This window comes from Theropithecus gelada, chromosome 5 (assembly GCF_003255815.1).
Source record: "Theropithecus gelada isolate Dixy chromosome 5, Tgel_1.0, whole genome shotgun sequence".
Classification (NCBI taxonomy): Eukaryota; Metazoa; Chordata; class Mammalia; order Primates; family Cercopithecidae; genus Theropithecus; species Theropithecus gelada.
In genome coordinates, this window is record NC_037672.1 from 103,717,727 (window position 1) to 103,730,717 (window position 12,991).

The 12,991-nt window shown below is 33.4% G+C and overlaps 1 protein-coding gene across 4 annotated transcripts in view; it reads right to left on the reverse strand.

Annotated features, from left to right (window-relative positions):
• TBCK (TBC1 domain containing kinase) overlaps nt 1-12,991 on the reverse strand; it is a 233,478-nt gene that overhangs the window by 106,910 nt on the left and 113,577 nt on the right. For all 4 annotated transcript variants that reach the window (XM_025384912.1, XM_025384916.1, XM_025384915.1 and 1 more), the window contains 2 exons: nt 11,160-11,196; nt 10,012-10,173 (listed from right to left, as the gene is read on the reverse strand). In XM_025384912.1, coding sequence (XP_025240697.1) covers nt 10,012-10,173; nt 11,160-11,196 — 199 coding nt within the window. The remainder of the gene's footprint in view (nt 1-10,011; nt 10,174-11,159; nt 11,197-12,991) is intronic.

Sequence of the window (12,991 nt, forward strand, 5' to 3'; positions counted from 1 at the left end):
AATTCTGTGGATAGTGCATGAGTAATCATTTAGAGTTATCTGCTGTGGTAAGGTGGAGAAATCTGGAAGAGGGGAAAAGAAGATAACACTGACCATCTATTATGTGACAGGTATTGTACACTTTCACTTAATCCATTTAATTCTTATAATGATTATTAAAGACAGGTATTGTAATTATTCTTCCCATCCTCTATTTCTGCTAAAGATAAAGAAACTAAGACAAAAGGAAGTTAAGTGATTTGTTAAGCATGTTACTAAGGGTAGAAGTCTGAAGTTACTATTAGGTTATAAGGCATCTTTTGTTACTTCCTAACTAACTTAAATTTGGAATATGATCAGAGAGTCTGATAAGACCAGTTACTCAATTAGGCATTCCTTAGTGATGTTTGCCAACTTCACAGCTCATTACTTCCATGGCTACAAAAAGAGGTCAGATTTCATCACCTCACATGTTATTCCTAATATAAAAACTATAAAACAGGGTGAAACAAGCTTTGAGACATGGGCCTGTTTATTTGGGCAATGGATAATATAGTGAAGCTCTATAACAATAACAACTTGTTATTTCACAAAGAAAATACAAACACAAACTAGAAGAAAAATCAGTTTAAGACAGGTTCCTCTAGCCTGCTTAAGAAGAAAGAGATTGAGCAATTTATTTTAGAAAACTTTCCATTCAAGTAGTTAAGATAAAAATTTGGCAGCCAATGAGAGAAAACACTCAACCATCTGAAGTCTGTCTACTTAACACAGGTTAATTTCCAAAGGAAAGGGTTTCAGTCCATAGATTTTGTATTTGCAGGGCTCAAATCAATTTGACACATCTGTCACCAGTAAAAGTTTGAAGTTGAGTCAGTGATCTAGAGCAAAGGGGGTAGTGCAGTCCTTAAATCACTGGCATTGGAAAAGTCATTTGTATCTGCTTCCAAGACATCCCATCAACACCATAGAAGGTTTACAATGAATCTTGACGATGTACTGGCATCCATCCTGATTCTACCCTGATTGTTAGTTCTGACAGATATCTCATTTTCCATTCACTTGACTCATGTCACCTCTCATCTTAAAATCCTTCCAAAGCACATTATCATAATCAAAATATAATGCAAAAGTACTTTGTGAACTGTACATTAAAATGCACAATTACTCCTACAAAGTAATCTCTCATTACATGGCACTACTGTTTTTTAACCTTGCATTATAATTATTGAGACAGTGCATTGTGAATAAAACATGGATTATGGTTTCCCAGGTTTGAATTACAGTTCCATGAGATATTTTGCAATTCTGGGTAAAATAACTTCTCTAAACCTATTAATTGCTTCATTGGCACCCATTAGTATCAGATCTTTCAGAAATACTGAACTATTTTCAATATGATAAAACACAACCATTTGGGCAAGGATAGATGGAAAAGACAGCTTTCCTGAGCCTACTCTTCTCTCACTTTAATGGCTATGAATTGCTTCTGAAATTTACTGAATAGCTATTGTTCTGGAACTTCTCTTTATCATTATCCAATTCTCTTAGGCTTTCCCCTATATTTGATTCCTAACTTTTTGGGTAAGACATTATTTACCACTCTTTCATATTTACTTCTCATTTTGATGAAACACATTATCCAGCAGTTACAAAGAAAGAGTACACAGGAGGTAAGCTACTTAAAAACCTTCAAAGAATATAATTAATCTGCCCTTGACTGATAGTTTGACCAAGTAGAGCATTCTAGGGTTGAATTTTTTCCTTCAGGGTTATTAAAGGTAGAGCTCCAATGTCTTCTGCTGAGAAGTGTGATAAAATTCTGATTTAAGATTATTTGTACATGATTTTCTGTATCTCTGTTAACTTTCAGGATCCCTGTATTATGAAATTTCATGGTGATATACTTAAGCATATACTTCATTGTGCTGGGCATTTGGTGGATCCCTGAGTTACAGAAAAAGTATGTTTTTGATGTTTGTGATAATTTGTTTCTTTTTAAATCTTCTATTCTATAATGAAGAATCTTGAACTTCCTGAATTTAATTTCTAACAATTTTGTCTTTTTATTCTTACTTTCCATGTGTATTTTTGTTCCACACTCTGTGAGATTTCCTAAAGTTTATCATTTCACATTTTCATCACAAACGTCATTGCATTTCTATATCAATTTCAATTTCCAGGCCAGGCACAGTGGCTCATGCCTGTAATCTTAGCATTTTGGGAGGCCAAGGCAGGAGGATCACTTGAGGCCAGGAGTTTGACGGCAGTCTGGCCAACACGGTGAAACCCTGTCTCTACTAAACAAAAATACAAAAATTAGCCAAATGTTGTGGAGTTCACCTGTAATCCCAGCTACTCAGGAGGCTGAGGCACGAGAATTGCTTGAACCTGAGAGGCGAAGACTGCAGTAAGCCGTGATCATGTCACTGTACTCCAGCCTGGCTACAGAGCAAGACTCTCTCTTTCAAAAAAAAAAATCAATTTCCAGATATTCAATGCAAAATATTTTTCATTGTTATGTTTAAAAGTTCTGCTTTTTCATAGTAATTTTCTCATAGTTATCTTTCTGAATATATTATTTTTTCAGTTTGTACTGTTTTGAATCTTAATTGGAAGCTTTCCTCAGAGATTTTGTGATCTTTGATTCTATATATTTACAAGAACAGCACCAAAAATCAGATTGGAAGTTTTTTGTTTGTTTGTGTTTTTTATGTGGGCAGGGCTTGGTGACTGGTGGCTTAACTATGACTGTGTAGTATTCCATGGTGTATATGTATCACATTTTCTTTATGCAGTCCACCATTGATGTGCATTTAGGTTGATTCTGTGTCTTTGCTATTTTTGAACAGTATTGTGATGAACATACACATGCATGTGTCCTTATGGCAGAATGATTTATAATCCTTTGGGTATATGCCTAGTAATGGGATTGCTGGGTTGAATAGAAGCTCTGTTTTAAGTTCTTTGAGAAATCTTCAGACTGCTTTTGACAGTGGCTGAACTAGTTTACATTCCTGTAGGCAGTGTATAAGGGTTCCCTTTTCTTTGCAACATCATCAGCATCTGCTATTTGTTGGTTTTTCAATCACAGCCATTCTGCCTGGTATGAGATAGTATCTCATTGTGGTTTCGATTTGCATTTCTCTAATGATTAGTGATGTTGAACAATTTTTTCATATGCTTGTTGGCTACACAGATGTCTTCTTTTGAGAAGTGTCTGTTCATGTATTATTTACATTTTTAAAGGGGTCACTTGTTTTTTCCTTGTTGGTTTAAGTTGTTTTTAGACTCTGGATAGTAGACCTTTGTCAAATAAACAGTTTGCAAATATTTTCTCCCATTCTGTAGGTTGTCTGTTTACTCTGTTGACAGTTTCTTTTGCTGTGCAGAAGCTTAAAGAACTTAATTAGGTCCCATTTGTCAATTTTTGTTTTTGTTGCAATTGCTCTTGAGGACTTAGTCATAAATACTTTCCCAAGGCCCAGGTCCAGAATGGTGTTTCCTCAGTTTTCTTCTAGGATTCTTATTGTGGTCTTATATTTAAATGTTTATGCCCTCTCGAGTTAATCTTCATATATGATGAAAGGAAGGGCTTCAGTTTCAATCTTCCGCATACGGTTTGCTAGCTATCCCAGTGCCATTTACTGAATAGGGAATCCCCTCCTCATTGCTTATTTTTGTCAACTTTGTTGAAGATTAGATAGCTGTAGGTGTGTGGCCTTAATTCTGGACTCTCTAACCCATTCCATTGATCTATGTGTCTGTTTTTGTACCAGTATCATGCTGTTCTCTTTACTGTATCCTTGTAGTAGAGTTTGAAATTTGGTAGTGTGATGTCTCTAGCTTTGTCCTTTTTGCTTAGGATTGCTTTAGTGATTCGGGGTCTTTTTTGGTACCATATACATTTTAGAATATTTTTTTCTAATTCTGTGATAAATGTTGTTGGTAGTTTGATAGGAATAGCACTGAATCTATAAATTGCTTTGGGCAATATGTCCATTTTAACAACATTGATTCTTCTGATCCATGAGTATGGAATATTTTTCCATTTGTTTGCATCATCTAGGATTTCTTTTTTTTTTTTTTTCTTTTCTGAGATGGAGTCTCACTCTGTCGCCCAGGCTGGAGTGCAGTGGCGCGATCTTGGCTCACTGAAACCTCCGCCTCCCAGGTTCAAGCTATTCTCTTGCCTCAGCCTCCTGAGTAGCTGGGATTACAGGCGCACACCACCACGCCCAGCTAATTTTGTATTTTTAGTAGAGATGGGGTTTCACCATATTGATCAGGCTGGTCTCGAACTCCTGACCTTGTGATCTGCCCACCTCAGCCTCCCAAAGTGCTGGTATTACAGGTGTGAGCCACTGTGCCTGGCCATCTATGATTTCTTTAAGCAGTGTTTTGTAGTTGTCATTGTAGAGATCTTTCACCTCCTTTGGGCAGATGTACTCTTAGGTAATGCACTTTTTTTATTGGCTATTGTAAGTGAGATTGCATTCTTGATTGGGTTCTCACCTTGGACACAGTGTACAGAAGTGCTACTGATTTTTATATATTGATTTTTTAATCCTAAAACTTGGCTAAAGTTTTCATCAAATCTAGGAGCTCTTGAGCAGAGGCTATGGGGATTTCCAGGCACAAAACTATATCATTTGTGAAAAGAGACAGTTTGATTCCTCTTCTTCCTATTCAGATCCCTTTAATTTCTTTATCTTGCCTGATTGTTGTAGCTAAGACTTCCAGTACTATGTGGAATAGGAGTGGTGAGAGTGGGCATACTTGTCTTGTTTCAATTCTCAAGGGGAATATGCATTCAGTTATTGCCCATTCAGCCTCATTCTGGCTGTTGGTTTCTCACAGATGGTTCTTACTATTTCAAAGTATATTCTTTTGATGCCTTAAATATCTTTCTTAAATTTAATACATTTTGGTACTTACATTCTTATTGCAATATCTATCAGTAGTATATGTAGGGATATTTTAAACAGTTTCTGACTTTTAAAGGTTTTTGTGGTTAATTACTTTTAATCTACTTCAAAAGTGAAAAATGCTCTATATATTTTGTTTTGCAAACCTAAGGCACATATAAACATTCAATGGTAAAACAAATACAAACCTAATGCCATCATTGGTATCCTGAAACAAAATACTCTTAATAACACTGATCTAAACTATAAGATAACTTTTGGACTGCTCAAAAATTCAGAAAGCGAGAACCCTTTCACAAAACAGAAACCCTTATCAACCATAAAACAAGAAGCTCTGCTATAAAGAAAGGCCTTCCTGTCAGATTCTTGACAATTTGGGACCAGGTTTAAGATGTATAAGTACTCAGATCTACTCTAAATTTTCAAGATAAGTAGAAATTCTGATCACCTCTGACATTATTTTTCATTACAGTTCTCAATATGTACGAAACATTTCTTTTAAACTTTATAAAGTATTTACATGTTGCAAAATTAGTTGTATGCTTCAAGAGCAACAATTAGGTCAGTGTTATATGAATTCTTCTAGCTTCCTAGAATCACGTTATAATTTCAGAGTCTTCATCAGTCATGCTACTGGCTGCTGTTTTCATGATCATTTATTAGCTTGGAGGTGATAAACTGTAATATCTGTTTTTAAATTTTCCTCTTTTCCATAAAATAATGCAGTATTTCCACCAGAAACAAGACTGACATAACCGGAGGTTTTAAAAATAATTTTTCATAAAGCTTTATTTCAGTCACTATACACCATACCAATATAAAAAAATTAACACTTTCTTACTTATCCTTAACTAATTTTAAACACACAAGACTTTAATATGCCGTCTAGATTTTAATGTTTATATGTAATTTTTATGGATAGATGGGGGAGAGAAGGACTACTGCTAAAATCTCCAAATTTAATTTTCATTTTGATTGTCCTTTTGCAATTCCAAGGTATACTTAGAAATAGACATGCAGTGAGCCGAAATCATGCCTGGGCAACAGAGTGAGACTCCATCTCAAAAAAAAAAAAAAAAAAAAAAGACATGCATGAAGATCATGTAGCTACAAGCAGAAGATGGGAATAATTGATTCTCAGTTTCAGGTAAAGTGGCATCAATATTACAGGCTTGACAGTACAAAACCTTCACTGAACAACTGTGTACTACAGTTGCTCTACTGTTTCACAAATCATTTCTCCATCCCATATCTGGCTATAAGACAGGGGGAAAAATGATGGATAACTATTAGAAGCACGTATGTTAAGAATCCTTTGCTTCACTCATGATAGATCACCCTGATGTAGAGAGATCAGAAAGCTCTGCAAATATTAATATCAATTATAGTGTTCATATTTTGGTACCTGATGTTATTTTAAGTACTTTTTTCATTACTTCAAAAATATTGAAAAAATATCTCAACAAATATTATTTTAAAAAATCTTTAATGTGGCCTACAAGATCTTGCATGATCCTTCTTTGTCTATCTCTCCATTCACTTTTCCAGCCACTCCTCTCCACTTTCCTGTGTGCTCTAATGTCCTTCAGTTGTCTGAGGCCTTTGAGCATTTTATTCCCTCTGTCTACAAGATTTTCCTCTTTCCACTCCCCACTCCTCAATATCACTTAAATAATTTCAGATATTATCTTAAGTATCATTTACTTAAGAAAAACTCCCTAACTCCCTGTTTTAAACTCCTATTGTTTTCTGCAGTGTTCATCACCATGATAACTATTTAAAAAAGGAGTCACAAATTAGCAGCCTACTGGCTATAATAAGCTTATATTTGATTAAGTCTTATAGTTTCAAAAATCTAAGCCACTGTTTATAATGGAAAGATTACACATAAATATTACAGTAACCCTATTTAATTTATATTTATCCCTAGATGAGAGTAAAAAACTATTGACTGAAAACCCAGATTGCTTCTCATTTATATACTTAAAAATCTCTAAAATACTTTAAAAACTTTGGATAGAAATGTACTGTAACAAAATTTACTTGGCAACACTTTTGCTTTATTAAGATAAGTACTGAATAATGGAAAAGTTATAGCAGTCAACTGTCCACTCATCTGATGGTGGTATCGAACCACAACACTGATATCTGCTTTCTTTGCTTTGGTTAAGCATTTCATGAAAATATATCTGCTGCTTAGATTAATATGAACATTTGTTTTTTAGCTAAAACTTCACAATTATACTATACCTCTGACTAAAATAAGTTTTACTTCAAGTAAACTCAAAGCCTTATTGTTTTAAGAGACCAAATAAATCCTCTCAAATTCTATGCTACATAAAATATGTGTGAAAATAAATTCAGAGGTCACCAGATTCTTGTCCTACTTCCCCAAATACACTCAGAACACATTCAATCTAAACAGATGAAGAACTTTTAAGTACATAAAAAATTTTCTTATATAGTCCGCTCTCTATATCTGTGGGTTCTGCATCCATGGATTTAACCAATTGCACATTGAATATATTTGGGGAATAAAAATGAATGTCTGTGTCTGTACTGAGTGTGACTTTTTTTCTTGTCATTATTCCCTAAACAATATAGTATAACAACTATTTACATAGCATTTCTATTGTATTAGGCATTAAAAGTTATCATGAGATGATCTGAAGTATAAATGTGGATGTGCACAGGTTACATGCAAAGGGACTACAGCATTTGTGGATTACAGTATCTGTGGGAGGTCCTGAAACCAATCCCCCATTGATACTGGGGGATGACTGAACTTGTATTTCACTATGTATCTTGCTATAAAATGAAAATAGAATTATTCATATATACTTTTAACAGACAGAATGCTCATCAGTTAAAAATATCAAATTTGTGCCTACTGTGAACATTTGAACTTATTTATTTGAGGTTTATACTATTACTAATAAATAATATTTTGTTCAGGAATTAGGTGGCAATGTAAATGGGAAGGAAGAAGACATAGATAAGCTAGGCAGCTTTGAAAATATGTGGAAAATGTCATTCCTGTTCATCCAGTTAAGTGCTTTAATAGGACCTATCATTAACGCATTGAGATATTAGGAGCAGGGATGATGGGACTGAATTGAAGACTTAATAATAGAAGATGAAATATCTTGGGTCTTTGCATGTAGGATAACCTATTTATAAACAAAACAAATTAATTATTTCATGGAAAGATGAATTTTCAGTAAGAGAAATTAAGCAAAGAAACCCAATTGTACCAGCTGACACTACATCAACTAAATAGATTTTATTCCTATTTGAATAGCATGCTCTGAACAAAATGAGTGCTTAATAAGGTTTGACAGATGTTATGATATAGTGAATAGAAAGGATAAAATTACCAGAATTTCATTTTCTAAGGCCTAAAACAAGCAAGGTAACATCTCTTGAATGATCATTAGTAAGAATATTGTGTAAATCCTTTCAGTTTTGAATTAATAGAGAAACTTTATTCTAATCTTGTACCATCTGTAAAGTAAACCCAAAGCAGGCAATTTTAAAGATATACAGCCATAATTTTTCCTATGGAATTAAGATAGAAATATGTCAGTTGACTGTAAAATACACAGTTGCATGTGTTTTTTTAATAGACAAGCAGAGTTGCCACTAATCTCCCTATAAAGTATAAAAACAGATGCTTCACCAATGTTTAACAGGAGCATTTATGCATCAAATTAGAAAGGCAATAAATTTGCTTAATTTGAAAATGTACAATCAGCATTCCATATATATATATATATTTTTAGAACTGGCCAGAAAATGTATTTTAATCCTAATCAATCATCCTATGTTTACTTTGGCAAGCTGGAAATGACAATAAATCATCTGCAAAAAATAAACAGTATTCCTAGTTTGTGAAACTAGCTTATTTATTACTGTTCAAAACAAAAAAAATGGATAACTTGATTTTCATAAAGAATCTCCCAGAAAAAATATGACCTAAACGATTTATTCATATAAGAAATAACTCACTTTAATTAAAATTTGATAAGTCAGAAAGCTGATGATAATAGCTTCAATTTTGAGGGAAGGGGGAAGAAAAAGTTTTAAATAAATCCAAAGCATTTTTCTTATTATTTTCCCACAAATAATAAAAAATTTAAAAAAAAAATTTTTTTTTTTGAAAGTAAAGTACCAAGTACAGATCAACCATTAAACATAAAAATGAGTTTCGGCAGTAGGTTTCTTATTTTTCTTCAGAGTAATTAATAAAGATATAATCTTAAGGGACCTTCCTTTTGTTTTTTACTTAGTTTTCAGGTAAATTTGATTCTGGGATAATTTTAAGTGAGTTTATTACCAGCAGTAACTTGGGCCTGCCTGAAAATATGGAGAACAGCAGAAGAGATGCAGTCAATAAAGTATGTGAATTTTTTCACCTAAAAAATTGAAGTTTCCGCAAAAATATAGATTTAGTTACATCCTAGGTGACGACATTAATTTCATCTTTTTAACCATAGCATCAAAACTTATAGTTATCCATTATTTCTACATTTAAACATTCAACTCCTAGGTTTACAAGTTCCTTACTTGTGAATATTCTATATAGCTTAACATACTCTCCTGCATTGCATGGCATAGAATTTCCCTGGAGTTTGATTTGTCCTCCTAAGAGGGCAGTATTTCCTTTTGTCACACTGTTAAATTGTTAGCAAGCAGCACCAGGAGGGAACAAAGTTTCATGTGAATTGTATCTTTGTATAAACATAGATTCTTAAACACCTTCCCAAGTGGCCTTTCTATACTCTCCATCACTGAAGACAAACAGCCCCTGTCCTAAGCAAAAGAGCAAATATGATATTGCCCCCACTTCCTGGCCTTTTACCCATTTAGTAGCATTACCAAGATGGATGTAAATCACAGTGAGCTGGTATGACCCAGATTTGTATTTACAATGCTGGGTCAGCAGAAGAGGCAGTATATGAGAGAGAGAATCCAGAGAGGATGATGAGGCCCAAACAGAAGAGGTGCTGAAGGCCTGGATGGTTATTTTTGCGAATGGCTTAAGAATGTGTCATTATTTCATAGTCAAATTTCATTTAATGGTTCCATTTATTGAGATCTATACCTGGTAAATCGGAGAAGAGAAGAATGCACTCATTAAAGCCATTAGCCAAAAGCCGGTCCCGCAACTGCTGAAGAATTGCTACTCCAATACAGAATGGAAAAGAGGAATTCCCAAGTAGTAAGGTATCCCAGAGGTGGAAAATTTTGTGTAGTGGAAACACATCTGTAAAATGATAAAAAATATAAATAAATTAAAAAACCAAAATAATAACAATTAAAACAATAACAACCTACTTTACTAGTTCTATAATTATTACCTTATGGTCAAAACTATTATTGAAGAGCTAATACTACCAAATTCTTTTAATGAAATGTTTATTTGGCTTTGAAAATTTATAGCCTCCTAAGGCATCTTAAAAAATTGATAATCAGACTGGCCAAACAGAAAATATTTTTAACCCTATTAACCATTTATAATATGTCTTCCCAGAACTTTCCAGTTATATTATTCTCACAGATCTATTTATCTAGATGAACTTTAGTGTTGTTTTAGGTACAGTAAAATGACATATCTATTATATTATCTAAACAACTGTTTTAATAAATTCCTACCAAAAATCGTATGAGCAGCTTTCTATTTTTTGCAACTGCCTTTTTCTTATTAACAATACTATGTATATCTTCCAGGCCAGTGCATAAAGATCTACTTCAAATATTATTACAGTTACCATGTAAAGCATATTTTATTTGTAAGGATGTACACTTTATTAATATTTATATTAATATTTAATTTATTAGCAAATTAAAATATTATACATTCACATAATCTGCTTAATTTCTAGAGGAATCCTAGTTTAAAAAATAAAAGTTATTGAAGAATCTCTGAAAATTAAGCCTGATTTGGTTGTAATAGTTGCCCTTACAAGCTTTATGTAAATACTACAGTTGATAATTTCTTTTTCAAAGGGGGACAGAGTTTGTACAAACATCACGAAATGTACAATAGGTTTTTATTTTATAGAATTCTCACTTTGATATTCAGGGATCAGAACGATTGAAATTCTTTTCTACCCAACTCTATTATGTTAGAAATACATGAAAAGACTTACTACATCTGCTCAATGTTATTGCAAATATAAAATATGGGGAGGCATTGGCCTGTCCTTGTGCTAATACAATATCAAAAAAACCAGGGGAAGTGATACTTACGAGTAAACATGGTGAGAAACCAAGGGATGGCATAGAGCTATGAGTGGAAAAAGGGGTACAGGGAATGGATAAAGAGGAAATAAAAGAGGTAATTAGAATGATTACCAATAAACTAAATGGTAATGTAAGTTCTATGTTTCGGTCTACTTTATTGGTTAAAAAAAAGAGAATGTAGTGTTAAGTTTATCCTAAAGCTGCCTCCTTAAATGTTTTAAGTTCGGCCTAAAGGTTTCTCCATACAAAGTGAACGATAATCTAACTGGATGTGTAAACAAGACTGTAGCAAATGCTGAGCTGTCACCAATCTGGCTGTTTCTGTACCTCACTTTTGTTTCTGTAGGTCACTTTTCTTTTTCTGTCCATAAATCTTCCACCATGTGGCTATGCTGGAGTGTCTGAACCTCTTCTGGCTTGGGGGCTGCCAATTTATGAATTGGTCTTTCCTCAATTAAACTCTGTTAAATTCAATTTGTCAAAGGTTTTTCTTTTAACATAGGTAATTACAGTTATTACAAATACTCTATTATATAATGATACTATCCACATTACAAATGTAGATGATTCTTTTGCCAAAAATTATTCACAGAATGTCTTCATTTCACCAAAGGATAAACTCAAGACTGTGGCTAATCCAAACGCAATACTGGGATACTAATTTCAAGGGTATATTTTACTTTTCAGGTTTGTACAGAATATTTCTGAGATTTTAAAGATCCTTGTGTTAGTTAATTGACTGGATCGGGGATACTTAGGTATCTGGTTAAATGTTATTTGTGTGTGTGTGTGAGAGATGGTGTTTCCAGATGAAATCAGCATTTGAATCAGTGGAGTCAGTAAACTGTCCTCCCCAGTGTGAGTAGGTATCATCTAATCAACTGACAGACTGAACAAAACAAACGTAGAGGAAGGAGGACTGTGTCTCTTCTTTTCTACCTCACTGCTTGAACCGGAACATTTCATCTAATCTTCTTTTGCCTTTAGACTAGGATTTGTATCACCAGCCTCCTGGTTCTCAGGCCTTTGGAATCAGAATTACAAAGGCCTCTGGACTTTGAATTATACCACTGGCTTTCCTGGGTGTCCAGCTTGCAAACAGTATATTGTGGGATATCTCAGCCTCCATAAATGTGTGAGCCAATTACTCATAATAAATCTCCTTTATCTATACTTATATATCTCCTATTGGTTCTGTTTCTCTAGAGAACCATAATACAGTCCTCATAAGTATTGAGGTACTCTTAACTGTATTTATTTTTTAATGTTCACAATGTCTCAATAAAAGGTGTTAAGAAGCGTGTGCTTTTTGTTACCACTTTCTCAATTAACAGAATGCTTCATAACAGACTAAAAGTAATAAGAGCTAATATTACCATTATTAATAATAGTTTGACAAATTTATTTTCCGAAGTTTACTACCCAGAAATATATACATACACACACACATATATAGCTATATATATAGTATAAATGGTTCTATATAAATATATATAGACATACACATTTTCAAATTTTAGAAGGTTTTGGAAGTGACAAATCTTCCTTAATTTATAAAAGTAGAGTAAAAATCTCCTTTGTCAATAGCAAGTATCAAAAATCAACAATAATTTACAAAAAAAAACCTGAAAAAGCACTAATTTTATTTCACTTTGTGAGTTAATACAGGCTGCTATTAAAGACTTCTTTACTACCTACAGGGTTAGTTTAAATAAATATTATTTCAGCAACTAGCAATTATGAATTTATGAGTAAAGATGTATATTGTCTGTGCATTTCACTCAATTATTTATACTATCAAGATGCCAGTCAAGAACTTTATAAGTATATGGTTTACT